This window comes from Myotis brandtii, unplaced genomic scaffold (assembly GCF_000412655.1).
Source record: "Myotis brandtii unplaced genomic scaffold, ASM41265v1 scaffold132, whole genome shotgun sequence".
Lineage (NCBI taxonomy): Eukaryota > Metazoa > Chordata > Mammalia > Chiroptera > Vespertilionidae > Myotis > Myotis brandtii.
In genome coordinates this window covers 4481444-4501391 of record NW_005354673.1, presented here as the reverse complement: position 1 = coordinate 4501391, position 19948 = coordinate 4481444, and the positions used below count along the sequence as shown (strand labels likewise).

The 19948-nt window shown below is 52.9% G+C and overlaps 1 protein-coding gene across 1 annotated transcript in view; it reads right to left on the bottom strand.

Annotated features, from left to right (window-relative positions):
• Window positions 1-4004: 4004 nt before the first annotated feature.
• Window positions 4005-19948, bottom strand: part of ISM2 (isthmin 2) — a 16251-nt gene continuing 307 nt past the window's right edge. Inside the window, exons 2-6 of the mRNA XM_005860186.2 lie at window positions 10842-11066; window positions 9300-9630; window positions 7321-7461; window positions 6978-7061; window positions 4005-5884 (exon numbers count right to left, since the gene is read on the bottom strand). Of these exons, the coding sequence (XP_005860248.1) occupies window positions 5367-5884; window positions 6978-7061; window positions 7321-7461; window positions 9300-9630; window positions 10842-11066 (1299 nt within the window). The 3' untranslated portion in view covers window positions 4005-5366. The remainder of the gene's footprint in view (window positions 5885-6977; window positions 7062-7320; window positions 7462-9299; window positions 9631-10841; window positions 11067-19948) is intronic.

Here is a 19948-nt window from a genome sequence, read left to right as displayed (position 1 = left end):
AATGACTTGGCCACAATGTTGTAGTTAAAGCAGAAGGTACATGCCCCTGACCGGAATCGAACCTGGGACCTTTCAGTCCGCAGGCCGACGCTCTATCCACTGAGCCAAACCGGTTTCGGCTTGTCTGGATAATTTTGACCCCCAAAAGCCACCTGTGTCTTGAATTACTCAGAGTACGGGACTGAACTAATACACATCTAATTCTGTATTATATCTGCTTCCTGAGGCTCCAAAAAGACGTATTTTGATAAAAAGCCTGGACTCCAGCTTAAATCAACAGGCCTCTCCTAATACAGACTCCACTCCAGCAGAGACCAGTATCAAAAAGGAGCCCTTTCACGCCTGGCTGGAGAGTTACCAATTAAGAAAATAGGACTTACAAGAAGTCCTAAGGTAAAGTCTACAGACACCTTAAAGCAAACCAAAGCACTAAGCAAAGTATCTGTTACATGACATACACATGAACATGTCACATCCCCAGTACTGATGGCTGTTCCAATGTTTCCCACAGCCATTTGACTGACAGCATTTGTTAGCCATCTGAGCCCACAAAGCAGAATGATGTATCTAAAAACAAAACTGTGAACTTGGTTGGGCTTGGGTTTGAATTGTAAATATGCCACTTCCTGGGACAAATGTCCTCATCTGTATAATGGGTATAACAGGTGACTTAGAGAGTTAGAGATGATGGACCTAGAAGTGCTGGCAGCCTTCAGCAAATGGTATCTGCTAATTCTGTACTCATGAGCCCACATGTTTTTTCTGGAGCAAGAATTAATATTTTGAAAAGTTGGTTAATTGGCCAAATTGTAAATCATAGACCAAGGAGTCTCCTCACCTAAGAACCATCTGTTGAATGCAGAAAAGTGGACCCCACCACTAGAGATTCTCACTCAATGGGTGTGGCCCATGAACTTGCATTTTGATAGGTATCTCAAGTGATTTCCATGTCAGGAATCCATTTTGAGAAGTGCTTCAACATGTTAAGAAAATCTTGTAATGGCCGAGCCAAAGCAGCATAGTTAGATCCCTTTTGTGAATAACGGGACAAAGGATCTGAAACACCGTATCTTCCAAGAGACGAGGGAGGTCAGCAGGATCCAACAGGCTTTGTATTGCTGGTTAAACCCTAGTAAGAATTCAATTTGAGCCCAAACCAGCGTGGCTCAGTTGGTTGGGCATCCTCCCGTGTACAGGGAGGTTGTGGAGGTTGCAGGTTCAATCCCTGGTGGAGGGTGTACAGAAGGCAGCTGATTGATCTTAACTCTCACATCGGTGTTTCTCTCTCCCTTCCTCTCTCTAAAAAAATCAATAAACTATTCCTTTTTTTAAAAATTTTTTTAAAAAATATATTTTATTGATTTTTTACAGATAGGAAGGGAGAGAGATAGAGAGTTAGAAACATCGATGAGAGAGAAACATCGATCAGCCGCCTCCTGCACATCTCCTACTGGGGATGTGCCCGCAACCCAGGTACATGCCCTTGACCAGAATCAAACCTGGGACCTTTCAGTCCGCAGGCCAACACTCTATCCACTGAGCCAAACCGGTTTCGGCACTATTCTTTTTTAAAAAAGAATTCAATTTGACCCATCTTGCCTAAACTAGGATCCCAGATGAGAAAAACCAGAGGGGAAAATCGGGCAAAACCATCGAGGTGGCTGGAGCAGCTAAGTTGGAAACAGTAGTGGTGGTCATAACCCATGCATGGCCAAGGTGGCTCCTGGCATTTGGAGCAGGAAGAACAACAAATGACAGCAGTGAGGTGACTGACAGTGGACGGGAGTGCGGGGAGGGGTCCTCTGATTTCCTGGGCCCCTCCTGACTCTGATACTAGCTGCTACCAAGCCGCCCCCTTTCACAAGTGCTGTGCAACCTCCATCACAGTTTCTCCTCACACAGGTGTTCCCCCGCCTGCAGCTACCTGCAGTGTCTCTCCTCTGTAGAGCTTGAATACACATCATTTTGTAGCTGACCTACTCCCTAATGCCTTTTTCTTAGTTTCTCTCATATGTGCCTGACATGGTAGCAATTTAGCATGTCACTGAGATTACAGATTAAAAATGGGACTAAGTACTGTTTGGGTAATAAACAACCATTAGGTATAGATCAACTTTAGAAAGCAGCCCTAGCTGGCTTGGCTCAGTGGACAGAGCGTAGGCCTGTGGACTGAAGAGTCCTGGGTTCGATTCCAGTCAAGGGTACATGCCCGGGTTGTGGGCTTGATCCCCAGTAGGGGGCATGCAAGAGGCAGCAATCAATGATTCTCTCTCATCACTGATGTTTCTGACTCCCTTTCCCCTCCACTCTAAAATAAAAATATATATTTTTAAAAATTTATACAGCAGTGTGTGTCAAGGTAAGTTACATTAGAAAGGAGGAGAATTTGCAGTTGTCTGTGAAAACAGACTCTGGGATGTCTCTAATTTTTTAAGTTTATGCTAAAAAAAATAATTAAAACATGTCTTTGCTAATTAATTGTATTGAATTTTACAGATGAGAGAGTGAACTTGGCTTCCATCTGGTGACCTGAGATCCTGCCCTCTCTGACCCTGTAATATTCTAATTGCACTGGAGTATTTTTAGACTGTGGTCCAGGACCAGACTAATAAACTCACCTCGAGCTGTGATGCTAATCGGAAACATGTGGCTCTCTGGGCTTCTCCAAGTGGCAGCTTGGAAACACCTTGCCTCATTCTACTTTCTGTTTTCTTGGTGCGTCTCTTTCCTTTCCCGAAGGCCAGGGGTGACAGCGGAGGTGTCTGGTAAGGGTGCCAACTAAGGCAGGTGCCAGGTCCCTCCCTGCCATCCTATAGGTATAGTCCTTGGGCAACTCTGTGCTGGATTCCCTTGCAGCAAGTTACCTGGGGAAGTGGGGCCACTTCCTCCGGAGTAAATGCAATTTACCTCTGACCAAAAACTTAGAGTGAATGTGCCTCCCAGGCAGCCCTTTGCAAGTGTGAGTTTGGTCAAATCCCTGCACCCAGGAGCTCGGCCTGCCCAGCTGGGTGAGGCAGTCACAAATGAAACCCAAAACACAAAACCTGTGGGAGCTGGGAGCTTGGCGTGGGCTGTAAGCAAAGGCTTCCGACCCACGCTGCTCTGCTGGGCCACAAATTCATCAGACAGACAGAATTGGAATGTAAAGTGCTTTATTGCTGAGGATCCCGAGAGCTTCGAGGCCGCTGTCTAGGGGCTAACAGTGAAATCCCCTACCCTGAGGAGGCTTTTGTGAGCAGGGACGGCTGGGACTTCAGCATTTCAGCCCCATGGAAGGCATGGCAGTGTGGTTGGGGGTGAGGGGAGGAGGAAGAGGCACAAGGTGTGCTGGGGGGGGGGAAGCAGACTGTGCTTGTCTCCCCAACTCTGAGCTCAGTGCATTCAACGACGTCACCATGGGAGCCTGGAATGGGCCATGGTGGGAGTATTTATACCACAAAAGTTGCCCAGATGCTACATTCAAGGATTCTCCCTGCCCGGAGAACTGTTTACCAGGGCACCAGGAGCATGCCGCACCTCCTGAGCTGGTTCTGAGTCCACCCCAAGCCTGGCTGCTGTGACAAGCTGCCACTCCCCCATGTGGGGCAGTGCCATCTCCCACCACCTGACAGAACACAGGTGGGCTGAACAAAGGGGACCTGACCTGGGGATCCCGTCCCTGCCTGAAGCCTGCCCTGGCTTGGCTGACTCAGCCTGTCTGTCCACTGAGAGCTTCAGCCCCGGACTGAAGTGATGTCCGCCGAAAGGCAGCTCGGAGCTGAGGATAAAACCCTTTTGCTCAGTGGCTCCCAGCAGGCAAGAGGGCCACGTGTAGCCACTCAGAGGTAATGAGGGCTTGGTCACCCAGGGCTGACCAAGGGCAGCTGTGGGGGCTGAGATGAAAGGACTGGCCCTCGGGGCTGGGGGTTTGAGTGATTCACCGCAGGTCCTGGGAACCAGGCTGTGTGGAGAGTGGAGAGCCTGGCGCACACCGGTGTGCAGAACCAGGGCAGGAGAGCCCGCTAGAAAGCGGACGAGGGAGAGGTTTGGCCAGTTCCTGGCACCACTGGGTTGAATGCTACCCACCTTGCCTGCAGCTAGACCTGTTTTGGAATGTTAGGGGCACGCCCCATCTTTCCAGGCCCCTGTGGGCACGACCAGCTTCCTGGTTATCCTTATCATTTTTTTTTTGGCATGGGGGGGGGGGGGGAATGTAAAGGGCTTTATTGCTGGGGATCCCAAGAGCTTCAAGGCCGCTGTCTAGGGGCTAGCAGTGAAATCCCCTACCCTGCGGAGGCTTTTGTGAGCAGGGACGGCTGGGACTTGAGCATTTCAGCCCCATGGAAGGCATGGCAGTGTGGTTGGGGGTGAGGGGAGGTAGGAAGAGGCACAAGGTGTGCTGGGGGGGGGAAGCAGACTGTGCTTGTCTCCCCAACTCTGAGCTCAGTGCATTCACCGACGACGTCACCATGGGAGCCTGGAATGGGCCATGGTGGGAGTATTTACACCACAGAAATTGCGCAGATGCTACATTCAAGGACTCTCCCTGCCCGGAGAACTGGTTTACCAGGGCACCAGGAGCATGCCGCACCTCCTGAGCTGGTTCTGAGTCCACCGCAAGCCTGGCTGCTGTGACAAGCTGCCACTCCCCCATGTGGGGCAGTGCCATCTCCCACGACCTGGACAGAACACAGGTGGGCTGGACAAAGGGGACCTGACCTGACCTGGGGATCCCGTCCCTGCCTGGAGCCTGCCCTGGCTTGGCCGCCTCAGCCTGTCTGTCCACTGAGAGCTTCAGCCCCGGACTGAAGTGGTGTCCGCCGAAAGGCAGCTCGGAGCTGAGGATAAAACCCTTTTGCTCAGTGGCTCCCAGCAGGCAAGAGGGCCACGTGTAGCCACTCAGAGGTAATGAGGGCTTGGTCACCCAGGGCTGACCAAGGGCAGCTGTGGGGGCTGAGATGAAAGGACTGGCCTCGGGAGTGGGGGTCTGAGTGATTCACCGCAGGTCCTGGGAAGCAGGCTGTGTGGAGAGTGGAGAGTGGAGAGCCGGGCGCACACCTGTGTGCAGAACCAGGGCAGGAGAGCCCAGCTCCCAGATGGGGGAGGGAAATGACCGGCCAGGGTGGGACAGCACCTCTTAGCAGGCAGGAGGGTAGCCCCCACAGACACAGATTTCCGCTGCACCCACAGGGACCCTGGGGCTGAGCTCCTCCCCTCACCCTGAGCCTGTACACCCTTCAACCGTCTCCCCAACCCCACCCAACACTTGGGTGCTGACCAGCCTGGAGTTCACAGGCCTCACAGGCTAAGCCCTTACACTCACCCAGCCTGGGCAGGGGCAGGGACAGGGGCCTGCCAGGGAAGCGCTCAGCACAGCAGCCCTCTCATCAGTACTCCTTGGCCTCCTGCAGCTGGGCCAGGTACTCCGGCTCGGGAGGGTTGTCAGGGCAGGCCCAGCCATTGTTGGGGGGCCGCACAGAGTGGTAGCGGCTCCAGTCGCCCTTACACATGATCCAGGGCATCTTGTCCAACTTGAAGTGCAGTTCAGGTGAGACTTCGCTGCTGATGAGGTGAGGTGCGCCAGCGCCCTTGCCCCGGGTCAGCAGCCGGTAGCTGGAGTCGTAGCAGCAGTGCTGGGCGGCCAGCGTTTTGCTGTCCGAGGACAGCAGGGAGCGCAGGCAGTAGCTTGCCGTGGGCTTGTAGATGTCCAGGCGCTCTCCCGGGCCACTGGCGTCCCTCCACTGGACACTGCGGCCGGTCCGCTTGTCCTGCAAGTTCATGACCTTGTGCGCAGCCTCCGGTGGGTATGTGCATGGGCAACTGGGCAGGTCCTGCAGCACCTGGCTGAGGTACTTGTCTAGGAAGTCGCTCTTGCAGTTCAGCCACTTCTCACAGTGGTCCACACCTGCAGAGGGCAGGGAAGGGGGGGAAGTTGGGTCAGCCCCGTGGTGTGGGGGGTGGGGCCAATGGGTGGAGAGGAGGCCAGAGCCCCAGCTGGTGCAAAGGTGTGGCCAGGTAAGGCCTTAGGGGCCAGAACTGGGAGCTCCCAGACAGCACTGCTGACAGACAGGGGCTCCCACACAACACCAGGCAACCTGAAGCAAGAGGCCCTGGTTTAAAATAGATGCAGGCCCAGGGGCTGGAGGAGGGGCCCAGATGGCCTCTGCTCTGCTAAGGTGCTGTTCCTTTCAACGCTGGGTGGTAGGAAAGGTCCTGGGGAAGGAGCTGGGTGGTGAGAGCAGGGAGAACGGTTAAACCAATTGGTAAGAAAATGTTTCAATACAGGGTGGGGCACAAGTAGGTTTACACTTGTTCTTATGGCAAACCTACCTCTGCCTTTCTCAGGCCATATGCCCTTGGGTGAGTCACTCTGCCACTCTGGGCCCCCAGTGGCTGCCCTCCCCATCTCTCTGCCTTGGGAAATGTGGCTTCTGAACCCTTGAAACCATGAGCTGCTGTAGCACTGAGCAGGGGCCTCCTCTGCACAGGCAGGAAGAGGTGGGGGAGGTGGTATCCACAGCCTCCTGGCTCCTTGCAAGGGGCAGGTAAGACCGAGGGACCCAGATGCTGTGCATGCTGGTGGAGGCGTGGCCTACTCCGGGCTGCTGGGGGGAGAAGTCCCAGAGTTCTGGACCCCGGTCCACTTCTGGCAGCACCCTCTTCCCAGACAAAGCCTGCCCAGGAGTCTTCAAAGGGTGACTCAGGAGTAGCCAGAATGTCCCCTTCCCATCCTGCTGCCAGGGAGAATATGCCCCACAGGATGGTCTCCAAGCTCTTCAGCTCCCATGGAGACCTTCCCAGCAGGAATATAAAGCTGGGGAGGCCAATGGGCCTGTCCAGGGGGGTCACACACGCTAGGGCGCCCTTGCTGGGGAGGCTGACCTTCCTGTTGGAAAATGTACTCTCTGCCTCAATGGATGGAAGTGAGATTTCTGCCCATGAAATGCTGAGAGAGAGAGAGAGAGAGAGAGAGAGAGAGAGAATAGCCCTCCACTGACCTGAGTCCAGAATATCCGTAGCATTGGGGGCCAGGAATGGCCACTCCTCACTGGGTAAGTCCAAGGGGTCCTTGTCCTTGACGCCTTTGGGAAGAGAGGAGGTCAGGCTGGTGGCGTCCCAAGGCACCTCTGTGCTCCCGATGGGGAAGCCCAGCCCTCACTAGGCGCTTGGTGCCCACAGCATCTGGGACAGGCCTGGGATGAGGCAGGACCACCATGTTTGTGAGCTCCCACATCCCCTCTCCCAAGACCACCCTGGTGTAAGGCTCACATGCCCACATTCCCAAGGGACCAAGCACGGTGTGTAAGCCACTCCCTGTGCAGGAGCTGTGGCTCGTCTCACCAGGACAGTGGGGCAGGTCGCAGTCCTTGGTCTGGGTGACAGTGCAGGCGAAGCCACAGGGCCGGGTCCTCTGCTGGGTGCTGTTGCCGCAGCTCCCGCTGCAAGGAGACCAGGGGCCCCACTCCTGTGGAGGCTCATCATCTGTGTCAAGGCAAGGAGCCGGGGTGAGTGAGCACAGCCCACAGGCTGCACTGGAGAATATTCGCCTTTTGCTAAATTTCTCAGGAGGATGCAACCCGAGGCAGGGCCCCAAGCCTAGTGCATGGAGCAGGGGCTAGATTTCAGCCCCTCTCAGACCCCTTGTGCAGTGAACACCTGTGAAAATGCAGGAGGTGGCCCTAGAGAGGCAGCACAACCCCCAGCACATACTCTATGCCCACACAGCAACAAAGAGGAAACGGTATCTGGGCTGGAGGCCATCTGGCCATTGTCAGGGTGACCTTGAGCAAGTCCCCCTCCATCTCTGAGCTGTAGTTTTTATGTCAATCAAAACCCAGGATGACAATACTCTCCTGGGGGTATTAAAGAATGTCCCTGCCCTAGCTGGCTCAGTGGATAGAGCGTCGGCCTGCAGACTGAAGGGTCCCAGGTTCGATTCCAGTCAAGTGCACATGCCCAGGTTGCAGGCTCGATCCCCAGTAGGGGGCACGCAGGAGGCAGCTGATCAATGATTCTCTCTCATCATTGATGTTTCTCTCTCTCTCTCCCTCTCCCTTCCTCTCTGAAATTTTATATATATATATATGAATGTCACCGCTGCCCATGTTAGGGGCCCAGTCCTGCTGAGAGACTTGGAACACCCTTGACTGCACCCACCCCCCTCTGGCTGTGCAGGGCCCAGGCCTCTCTGGGGAAACCCAGAGTAATGACACAGCCAGTGCTCTCCTCACTTCCTGGCAGGCCCGAGCAGGCTGGCACCAAGAGTTTAAGGATAATAAATGGAAGAAAAGCTCAAAGTCATGAAAATTCTGCCTGTTAGTTTATATTATTTTGGTGAAATTGGGAATAGGCTGCTATAACTTAGTCTTAATCATAGGTACCTCCATCCAATGACAAAACAACAAGGCTCTAGGGAGATTGGCTGCAAATATGTGTGAGATGGTCTGCACCCAGGAAATTCTGAACTACAATGTGCAAAAATATAAATGGCTGCCTAGAGGGCTGGCAGGCTCCAGGTGATATTTTCTGAACAGACTATATCGTATTGCTTTCTAATCAAAATAGCGGATACTGTGTTCACTACATGCAGGCACTTTAACTGTATTAACTGACTTAATACCCTCTACACCCAATCCTATGTAGTAAGGGTTGTGCTATTCTCCATTTTATAGAGCAGTGGTTCTCAACCTGTGGGTCGCGACCCCTTTGGGGGTCGAACGACCCTTTCACAGGGGTCGCCTAAGACCATCGGAAAACACATATATAATTACATATTGTTTTGTGATTAATCACTATGCTTTAATTATGTTCAATTTGTAACAATGAAATTGGGGTCACCACAACATGAGGAACTGTATTAAAGGGTCCCGGCATTAGGAAGGTTGAGAACCACTGTTATAGAGGAAAGAACTGAGGCACAGAGAGGTTTAGTAACTTGCCTAATGTCACTCAGCTGGTAAGTGGCAGAGTCCGGGTTCAAACCCACATAGTCTGAAAATGAGGTCAGTTGCGAGTGGTGGGATTTATAATATTTTGCAATTTGTTGGAAACTGACAGATATGAATATATATACATAATATTAATATGTCGTTTTTGCTTAGGGGATCTCAGAGCTGTTGTGAGGGTCAAATGTTTTTTGGGCAAAAACTTTGCAAGCAATGGGTGATGTTACCATTTAGCGGATGATGGTGTTTGTACAGGCCTAAGCTCCTGGTCCCCCAGCTGCCCCTGCCCAGGAAGCTCTCAGCCCTCTCTCTACCCCCAGTTCCACTCTGGACCTGGAGAGCAGCAACCAGGGATGCCAAGATGGAGGTGCTCACCGTAGAAGTCCCTGAAAGGGTGCAGCCAGTCTTGCTCCTTGTTGTCATCTTCCTCATCATTGTCCTCCTGGTCCTCGCTCTCACTGTACTCATAGTCTGTAAGGTACTCCTCCTCCTCCTCCGCTTCCTCCTCCTCTGCTTCCTCCTCTTCTCTTGGAGCTCTGTCCTTGAGACTGGACCCCGCCTCCTCACCCCTCAAGTAGTCCCGGAGGAGGGACCTGGAGGTCTCCATGACGGTAGACAGCCAGCCGAAGGGCCAGACATTGCTTGGCTTGGCCAGCACATCCTTCTCCACCTTGGCCTGGGTGTCCTCCACCACCTCGATGGTCACCTGCAGGGAGACAGACTCCAGGCCGGTCAGTGAGGGAGGCTCAGAGCTGGACACCAAGGAGAGGGAATAGGACAAGGGCAGGAGGAAGAGGCCCAACCTTCTTGGCCTCCCGGGCACATGGGGTCACAGCTTACGACCTGGCTATGCGTCAGAATCCCCTGAAGGTCCTAGACTCCCCAACACTACCTCAGACATGGGTGTAACTGGTCTTAGGTGGGGCCAAGCATGGGGGCTCTAACGGGTGCCAGGGCAGAGACCCACTAGTGTCAGAGAAGCTGGCTTTGAATTCTGGCTTCACCAGCTTGCAGGCTACACAGCCTCCAGGGCCACTACAGCCCTGAGCCTCCGTTTCTTCCTTGTAGAACCAGAAAATGAGAGCAGAGACAGCACATCCCCAGGGCAGCCCCTGGGGGGCGAGCAGGGGCTCTCTTTCACCACATGTGGAAGGGAAAACGAAACATGAAATCATTTATGTAAAAGTGAACCTTAAAAACATCATTTGGGGTTAAATTAATCTGAGGTCACTGAACAAAATTTGGGGGAAAAACAGCAAAATCTAAAGCAGTGAACGTTGCCCATCTTCCATCACCGATGGAGAACATTTTGGTGATTAACGTTCCCAATTTTACATATATATATACACATGTGCACACACATATACTCTTAAACAATTTTATAGTTATGTTCTACACTTTTCTCTTTCAGTGAAAGTGTTTTCTAACTGTAGATGTTACACAAAAATGCAGAATTATTACCATTAGGGATTCAGGACTGGCAGTGGGGCATGTCGATCCCCCACCCACTGTACTCAACCCCCAGGGGACTGCATAAGGGGTTGGGCCTTGGTGGGGATCAGACCTTCAGGCTTTTCCACAAGGTTTCCCCCCGAGATTTCCAGAGTCCCTTGCAGCTCAAGAAGCAGTCTCCGCTCATTTGGCCCCCATGACAGCACTGCCAGGTTGGGGCTGTTGGTCCCTTGCTATGGACTAGGAGTCCCATGAGTTGCTCATGGTCTGCAGCTTAAAAGTGGAGAAGCAGGTCCTCCCCCAACAACTCCATGGGGACAACATGGGGAGTCAACTTCTCCAACCCCACACAGCACCTGCACCTCCAAGGAAGGCCGGACAGGACGCCTGACCTCAGAGCTGAGCCCCTGAGCCCAGCTCCTCTCCTGGTGCCCACTGGGCCCATGGCCCTCCTGCAGCTCTCACCTGGATATCGGGGCTTGGGGTACTCAAGTCCGTGTTGGCCAATCCTGGCAGCGTCTGCAGCTCCAGCACCAAGGGGGTGTCCTCCTGGGTCCCAGGAGGGGCTGTGTCTTCTGGGGTCAGAGCTCCTGGCTCAGTGACAACCCAGTGCCTGCGTCTTTGTGGCCCTGCCTGGAGTGGGGTCTTCTCCTCTTCCCTAGGAGAGCCGGGATCTGGGGAGGCTGAAACCTAAGGGGGAGAGACGGGGTGGGAGAGGTGACTGAGATCATGGATTGCCCCATGTGGACCCAAAAAAGGCTGGGTGTGACCAGATCACAAACTTGCCGTGACTGTATATCCAAACATGAGAGCTTTAAGGCCTCATAGGATAAGTGGGGCTGTTTCCACAAAGCACTTGGACAAAGAGCCAATATGAGGCATGAGGGGAGGGTTGAAATCAGGTTTCTGCACACGGAAGAAACAGTCCATCCTCCTCATTTTACAGAGGAAGAAACAGGCCCAGAGAGGGAAGGCAGTGGTTCCAAAGTGCAGTTTGCAGGCCACCTGCCCGAGAATCCCCCAGGCTGTGGTCATCGGAGAACAGCCTCCTGCAGCACAAGTCAGAGAAGGAAGCCCCAGGAAGGCCTCTGGGGTGGCAGCAGGCCTGGGCCCTTCCCCTCAGAGCTCCCCATTGCCTGGCCTTCCCGAGCGGCCCATGTGGGGGCTGGATTCCCTAGCATCTCTGACCACAGCTGCCTGTCTGTCTCTGCCTGCCCACCTGGGTCTGGTCCCTTTTCCTATTCCAGGCTGCTCGTATGGCTGGCTGGCTGCCAGCTAATTCCCCCCACCAGCCTGTGCCCACGGGGTCCACACTGCACCATCCTTGCTTCGGCACAGGTAGTAGGTGAAAGGTCGATCCTAGTTGTCTCTGACTCCTGCTCCAGGGCCCATCTGCTCAGACAGTGGGACACTGGGCCATCCACCTACCTCCAGGCTGCAGCCATTGCCCAGGTCTTCATGCCAGAGCAGAAAGAGCACTGTTTAGAGCTACCCTTATAAGCCTCAGGGGCCGTGAGCCTACTCTGAACCCTGCCACAGCCTTGAGCCCACCTCCCATCTCACCCGGGCAGTGTGGTAAGGCTGAGAAACATGGGTTCTGGAGAGTCAGACCAGCTTGGGTTCAAATCCAAGCTCTGCCTCTCACGAGCTCATTCAACTTGATCTGTAAAATTAGGATAATTCCTACCCAGAGTCTCTTGGAGTCAGAATTTTATTTATCAAATACTTCCACAGCATTGACTGTGTGCCAACCACTATTCTAAACACGTAAGCATTCGTTTCATCCTTCCAACACCCCTCAGGGGAGGTGCTCCTGCCATTCCCATTTTGACAATGGAGACTAAAGCACAGAGAGGGCAAGTAACTTGCCTGAGGGCACACAGACATATAGAATTTGAACCATTATGCTCTAACACTGTAGGCGGGAGCACTGACAGTCCCCTTCACAGACCCGGGGCTTAATCAGTCTAGTTTCTCACTCTCTTTTCTTGGGTTGGAAAAGTCTCTCCCCTTTGACTTCCCCTTCTGTGGTATGCAGATGCCTGGCTCCAAGGCTCCTGCACAAATCACTTGGTCCCAGGGCAGCTGTGGCCCCATCTCGGCCTGGCCCTGCAGTCTCTCTTGCTCTAGGGTCAGGCTGCCTGGGTCTGAATCGTGGCGGTGGCTGGCATCTGGACTGCGGGACCCTGGCGGGGCACATCACCTCTGTGAGTGTCCTTCTCTATAAAATGGGAAAGGAGATGGGCAGGAGCTGGAATCTCGCTGGTGCTGAGGATGTTCAATTCCAGCTCTCCCTGGTGCCGGTCGGACCAGGTGATGAAGAAAAGCCATAGAAAGCCCTGGCTACACATCCCAGCCACACAGGCCACCCTTTTTGTGGAGCCTCCTGCTCGGTGCACCAGCCCCCGGGGGTTCTGGGATGTGGAGCAGGGAGCGGTGTGGGGGGGGACATCCGGTCTTAGTTTAGGTTCCTTCAGAGCTGAACCAGACACAAGGATTCGAGGGCAACTGGCAGGTGATCTGATCCCAGAAGACACTGTGGCGGGGGTGGGAGGGTGGAGGAGAGAGCAAATCAGGGAAGGGAGGCAGCTAATAAAGAATGTTGTATCATGCCCGGCCAGTGTGGTTCAGTGGTTGAGCATCAGCCTATGAACCAGGAGGTCACAGTTCGATTCCTGGTCAGGGCACATGCCTAGGTTGTAGGCTCGATCCCCAGTTGGGGGCATGCAGGAGGCAGCCAATCAATGATGCTCTCTCATCATTGATGTTTTCTCTTTCCCTCTTCCTTCCTCTGCTGAAATCAATAAAAATATATATTTTTTTAAAAGAATGCTCCATCTGGATGGTGACCACAGTGGGCAACTGGAGCTCAATCCCCCTAGACGCCTCCGTTATCCCCAGAGGAGGGGAGCTGGGCTGTCTACCTACCCACTCCGCCAGTCGTTGGCTAAGGGCTGCTGGGGTGGGGAAGAGTTTGCTCTCCAGGCAGGTACGTCGGGCTTGCCATGTACAGCTCAGAGCCGTCCCTAGTGCCAGGGAACACCCTAAGGCAGCTGGCCACTGGCAACTGGAAGGCCTGAGGGCACCTGGGCTGAGTCCCAGAGCCATGACCTGTGACCCGTCTAACCACATATGGGCCAGGCCTTTTACGTGCCTTCTGCCACCCACTCCAAATAGATTGTAAGCCCCGTGAAAGTGGGAATTTCTGTCTGCTTTGTTCACGCTGAATCCTGTGCCTAGCACGGTGCCTGGTATATTGTAGGAGCTCAATAAATCACTGCTGAGGGCTTAAATGAATGCCAGCATCCTGAGGAATGAGTGGGACTATGTGAACGATGAGGCTATGGAGGCCCAGAGAGGGTAAGGATTTACGTAAAGTCTCAAAGGTTACAATAGCAGAGCTTGGGTTCAAACTCAGCTCTGCCTGATCTCAACTCCATGCATCGGTGCAACCACCTCTGCATTTACAAAGCACACCCACTATCATCATCTTGTCTGGCAGCTGAACTCGGTGGTAACGAGCTGTGTGGCCTTGGGCAGCTTACTTCATCTGCCCAAGTTTCTCCCTGTGTCAATTAGGAAACATCGTCCCTGCCTCATGAGGTGCCTCATATGTGGCAAGCATGCAATGAACCATTTGTATGCCATAAGGGTCTATAGACGCAAGCAGCGGACCCTTTTTAATTAAATTCAAAGTATGGCATGGCAGTTAACTGGTGAATGTTACTTAGAAGTGATGACGGATGGTTCTCAGAGGGGGGAGAGAGGAGGTGCCTCTTTCTCCAGGCACTGTGTCAGCTCTTTACATCTTAATTGGTCTGAAGACCTTCCACCTGCCACCGCTGATGGAGGACCTGGGCAGGTATGTTCCACAATGTTCTGAAGTGAATTAATTCTGAAGCTCCGCCTGCCTGTGTAAGTACATCTGTCGTGCCCCCAGGACACTGCCCCCACCTGTTAAGCTTGCACGTGGAGTTTCACGCAGGTCCAAATATGCAACTCCATTCTTTGGTGGTGGTGGTGGGGGGGATGGAATCATTACCCAGAGAGTCTTGAGATGTAGAATTTACACAGGTTCTCCCCACTATCTGAAAGTAGGGCTTTCCTACAAAACCTTTCACAAGGAGAAATGGTATAAGGTGAAGAAGCAATGACCATTCATTGACCATTCATTCACATGGAAAGTCTCCAGCCTTGCCAGACCCCCCCAAACCGAAACAAACTCTAACGTAATAAAAGCAGTGGCTCTCTCCCTGCTTGGGAGTGCACCGCCCCTGTATCAGCTTGCAGCAAGACAAAATCGGAACGCTATTTTTGCTTCCTCCCTCCACCTTTTAAAAAAATATTTCCTACCATATTTTTATTGCTGCTATATGTTCCCCCTTTTTTCATAAAAGCAAAAATCCTCTTGGATTTCTTTTCAGTTAGCAAAAACAGGTACTGATGTGAGTTCTGTAAAAGTGAAGAGGCGCAATGTGAACTTTCGAAAAACGGGACATTCCTGTACTGAGCTATATCTCCATTTTCTATCACACACACACACACACACACACACACACACACACCCCTACATGTGCCCTCCCAGGCTTGGCCAGCAGCCTGACCCATGTGTTCCCAGTTAACACAAGAGCCCTCATCCCCACAAAGCCTTCCTGCATTGCACGCACCTGCCTGCTAACCTGTTTCAGCCCCTCCAGTTCCCCCATTCTCCCTGCAGGATCCTCTCTGCCTCGGGGTCAGGAACTTGTTCCAGATAATGAAATCCAGTTGCCAGGTGCAGGCCAGCACCTCCCCTCCCCACAGCCCCAGCTGCTGAGGCCCGAGCCCATCCATACAGAGACAGGCTGCGCACACAGTCACCCAGCATTCAACAGCAATTGCCTCTTCGGCCAGGCTAGCAAACCACGGGCAGAGGGAGGGGGCTGGACTTCACTCCTTCACTCTCCTCGCTGGTGTGGACCAGCCTCACCCAGCCCATCCTGGCTCCTCCCTGTAATAAGAGTACTCCTGACAGACACCCTCCCAGCACCAGGGCTGGCTCAGGCTGTGTGACCCATGGTTTATGCTCTGCTGTCGCCATTGTGAAATGCTCAGAGGCCCACACTCTCATTCTGCACTGGGCCCCACAAACCATGCAGCGGGTCCGGTCAAGCTCTCTGTATGTATCGACTCCAACCTCCTTGGGCAGGTACTAGCATCCTCCCCACTTAAGAGACGAGGCAGTCAAGGATGGGAGGTGAAGTTACGTGCTTAGGGTCAGAGGGGGCTGGCAGAGCAGGATTTGAGGCAGGTGGTCTGGCTGGACTCTGTGCTCTTAACCCGCGTGCTCTGCCAACTCCAGGCAGGGGCTGCACCTCTGGCTCACTGCCTGCCACTCTGGGGGCCTGAGAGTGGTGATGAACAAAACACTAGAACAGGATGTTCTGCTTTTCACATCCATTTTCCCTTTGATCCTCATAACAAGCCAATGAGGAGCCAAAGGGAGGAGGAGATGAGGAGACTGAGAGCCAGTGAGGTTGGGGACTTGCCTGGAACCACGAGCAGTCAAGCCTCCAGGCGCCTGCCCGTTCCTGTCCTTCCCTCTCTCCCACAACCAGCTCTCCAGGGGTCCCGAACTCTAAGAGCAAGAAGAATGGTCTGGAGGAGGAATGAGGCCAGACCACAGACTCGCATCACGGAGACCCGGTTCCCCTCTGAGGGTCAGAGGCCAACCTGCAGGAAGACACCTGCTTCTCAGTGTCACCCACCTGGCAGGTGAGACCTTTCACCCCACAATGCCCCTCGTGCCATCCAGCCCCTGTGCCAGGCAACTGGCTGGACAATGGACCAGGACTGAGGTGCTAACTAAACACGCCTATCCTGTGCATGACGGTCCCAGGCTTGGAGGCTCCTTCCTCTGAGCTTAGCTCTTCATTTTTTTTTTTTTATAGCTTAAAGAGAGAGAGGAAGGGAGAGGGAGAGGGAGAGAGAAACATTCATCGGATTGGCTGCCTCCTGCACGCCCCCTACTGGGGATTGAGCCTACAACCGGGCATGTGCTGTGACCGAAAATGGAACCAGCAACCTTTTAGTGCACGGAATGATGCCCAACCCACTGTGCCACACTGGCCAGGGCACAGAGTGGAGACTCATTCTGCTGCTGCTGCAGGAATCTCCCCAGTTCTGCCCCACAAGGGACCTCTTCGTGCAGGACAGTCCTTGCAGCCTGGAAGAGAGGACCTCTCAGTTCTTCTCTTGCCCATTCTCATCTTCATCACCCTCTATCACAGTGGTCGCCAACCTTTCGGACCTCACAGACCACCAGGGGTCCACAGACCACCGGTTGGCAACAGCTGCTCTATTGCACACTAATAGCATGGCCCAAGCTATGCCCAAAGTACCCAACACCCCCACCCCCACCCCCAAGGTTTTTCCTTGCCTGCCTAGGAAGTGGTGCGTGCCAGACTATAGCCCAGGGCTGTAGAATTAAGCAAAGCTGGGTCTGCATCCTGGCTCACCACTTACTAGCTGTGTGACTGTAGGTTAGTTACTGGATCCACTGTCAGTTTCCTCGTCCCTATAATGAGGATAACAAGACAAGAAACACAAAATGCTAGGCACAGTGGCTGCTGGGTGCTCGTCTGATCTTAACTAGAACAGAAGACACCCAATGCGCTGAGCTGTGTCATTCTTTGCCTGTCCAGCACCCTTGTAACAAACTGCCTGGCCCCAGCCCCTGGCAACGACGATGCCACCCATGTATGTGTGCTGTGTTTTCACACCAAGCATGTCATCCCGTTGGACTGTAGGAGCAAACGGGGTCTCAGCAACAGGCCTGCCCAGAGAGGGGGTGGCATGTTTTGTTCACGATGCTGATGATTTCAAACTGAATGAGAGGGCTGGGGCATGACATGCAAAGATAAACCAAAAGGTCCTCAGTGGACTGGTAGCTCTTGAAATGACAGACCTGGCTCCCAATCCCAGCTAGGTTTAACATCTCTGCACCTCGATTTTCTCATCTGGAAAAGGGGAATAATGCCCAAGTCAGAATGGTGTGACAGTGGAATAACATCACTAAAGTCTTTGTACCAACTCTGCAAGGCCCAGGGAATGCTCACTCCCCCTCAGGCATCCTACACCTTTAGATCTGATGGGTTTCTGTATGTTCTTCAGTTTCTTCATAAAGGGCTTTGAGTTGGTCATTTCTGACCAAGGCCCTTAGAATAGCAGTCTGTATTCTCTCAACAATTCCTTAACTAACACCTTTGATGTGTAGGAGATGACTTAGCCCCTCATTTTTGTTGTTGTTATTAATCCTCACCTGGGGATATTTTTCCCATTGATTTTTAAAGTGAGTGTAAGGGATGGAGGAAGAGATGGAGGGGGAGGGAAAGAGAGAGAAACATGGGTGTGAGAGAGACACATTGATTAGTTGCCTCCTGCATGTGCCCTACTAGGGCAGGGAACCCGAAATTCAGGTATGTGTCCTTGAGTGGGAATCAAACCCTGGATCTTTGGGGTGATGAGGGTGGGGGAAGGGGCAGGACACTCTAACCACTAACCCATGCAGCCTAAGGCAACTTAGCTCCCTCATTTAAAATTTTTTTTATTGATTTCAAAGAGGAAGGGAGAGGGAGAGAGAAATAGAAACATCAATTATGAGAATCATCCATCGTCTGCCTCCTGCACGCCCTCTATTGGGGATCAAGCCCGCAACTTGGACATGTGCCCTTGACTGGAATCAAACCCAGGATCCTTCAGTTCGCAGGCCAATGCTCTATCCACTGAGCCAAACCAGTTAGGGCCTGCCCCCTCATTTTAAATGTCAGGAAATTGTCCAAGGTGACTCACATAGGAGTTAATGACCCCCTGGGACCAGAACCCCAGGCCCTGGGCTCCAAGCTCTGTTTTTTCCTTCATGGCACTAATTTGCTTTAACATGTTGAGGGCTCGTCCAGGCCCTATTGGGACTGGGGATATGACTTTGGCTCTGAAATAACTCATCCTCTCCGCTGGAGGAAGATCTGGCAAACCTACTAAAAATAATTACAATACAAAGCAGTAAGACTAAAATAGAAAGTATTTAGCCAAATGAGTAGAAAAACTGCCAATGTAATTAATTTATGACCACTGTCATCTCTCATTAGGAGGTGGGACTAGCCAGAGGCTATTTAGTTGCTCTGGACTGCAGTGGGTTCTCAACCAATGGTGTCCCTCAGGGAACATTTAGCAAAGTCTGGCTCTGTCAGGGAGGGAATGCAATAGGCATCTAACAGGCTTGGGATGCTGCTAAACACCCTACAATGTACAACAAAGAATTATATGACCAAAACGACAGTAGTGCGTCTCAACAGGGGGAAAATTGGATCTCAGGGGCAAAAAAATAAAAAATAAAATCTTAGATGTTACAATGGTTTGTACCACTCCAAAGGGCCATGGTACCTGAACGGTTTATCTGTGTTATTAAACTTTCATGGGGGTTGGGGGGGAGCACTTGTAAAAAAATGCCTAAAAGGCTCCTTAGCCTGGCCAGTGTGACTCAGTGGTTGAGCATCTACCTATATGAACCAGGAGGTCACAGTCTGATTCCTAATCAATGATTCTCTCTCATGACTGATGTCTCTCTCTCTCTCTCTCTCCTTCTCCCTTTCTCTCTGAAATCAATAAAAATATATTTTAAAAATAAATAAAAGGCTCCTTGGGGGCGGGGGGGGGGCAGTAATGAAAAGATGGACAGACTCTGGCCCACACAGGTCCCCCTGAAGTGCAGGCTGGGGGCCCTTTGGTCCCATTGCCCCCAGAGGGCCTCAGCAGCCTGGCACTAATAGTGTGTCCCAAGCTCGGCTCTCACTCACTCACCAATCTCCAGCACATCTGTCTGGGCCCCTCAGTGTCCTCATCCGGAAAATGGGAAGAACTGCTCTGACCTCCTCCAAGAACAGCTCAGGGCAGAGGAGGGGCCAGGACCCCTCCCACGCAGGCCCACTCCTGCGTACCTTGGAACGAGTTCAGCAGGTTTTGTCCTTATGGGGATGAATGTCCACTCCAGTCCAGGAAGGAACAGCTGGACTGTTGATCCCCGGTGACAGCAGACACAGGTTTCAACAGACTATGGTTTTTCTCCACGACTAACATCACTCTTTAAGGTCTCACCCCTGCCCTACACCCACACCTAGGGCCCACTCTCAGGCCACCCAGAAAGTGCTTCCCGACATCTGGGTGATCCCTTCTGCTTTTCTAAGTTCATAATAATATAAAGGTCCCTCCCTGGCGGACTACTCACACCCAGCAAGTTGGAGGACCGCACTTACTTGTCTCAATTCATGCCCAAAAGGGCCCAAACCCTTTGCAGATTTAAGAGGCTGCACCTTGACCGTTTGAACCTCATCAACTCCTCTGCCACCTTCGCACCCTCGGAGGGAGGGCGCACCTGGCCAGCGCGGCTGCAGGAGACGTGCGCTCAGGGCCAGGCGACGAGCGGACTCCGGGCCTTTCCGGGGTGTCTACGCTCCTCACTCGGCACAGAAGGGAAGCTGCTCCCCAGGCTTGCGCGCCACACAGCCCAGGGAGTGGGGGCTCCTGAGGCCCCATGC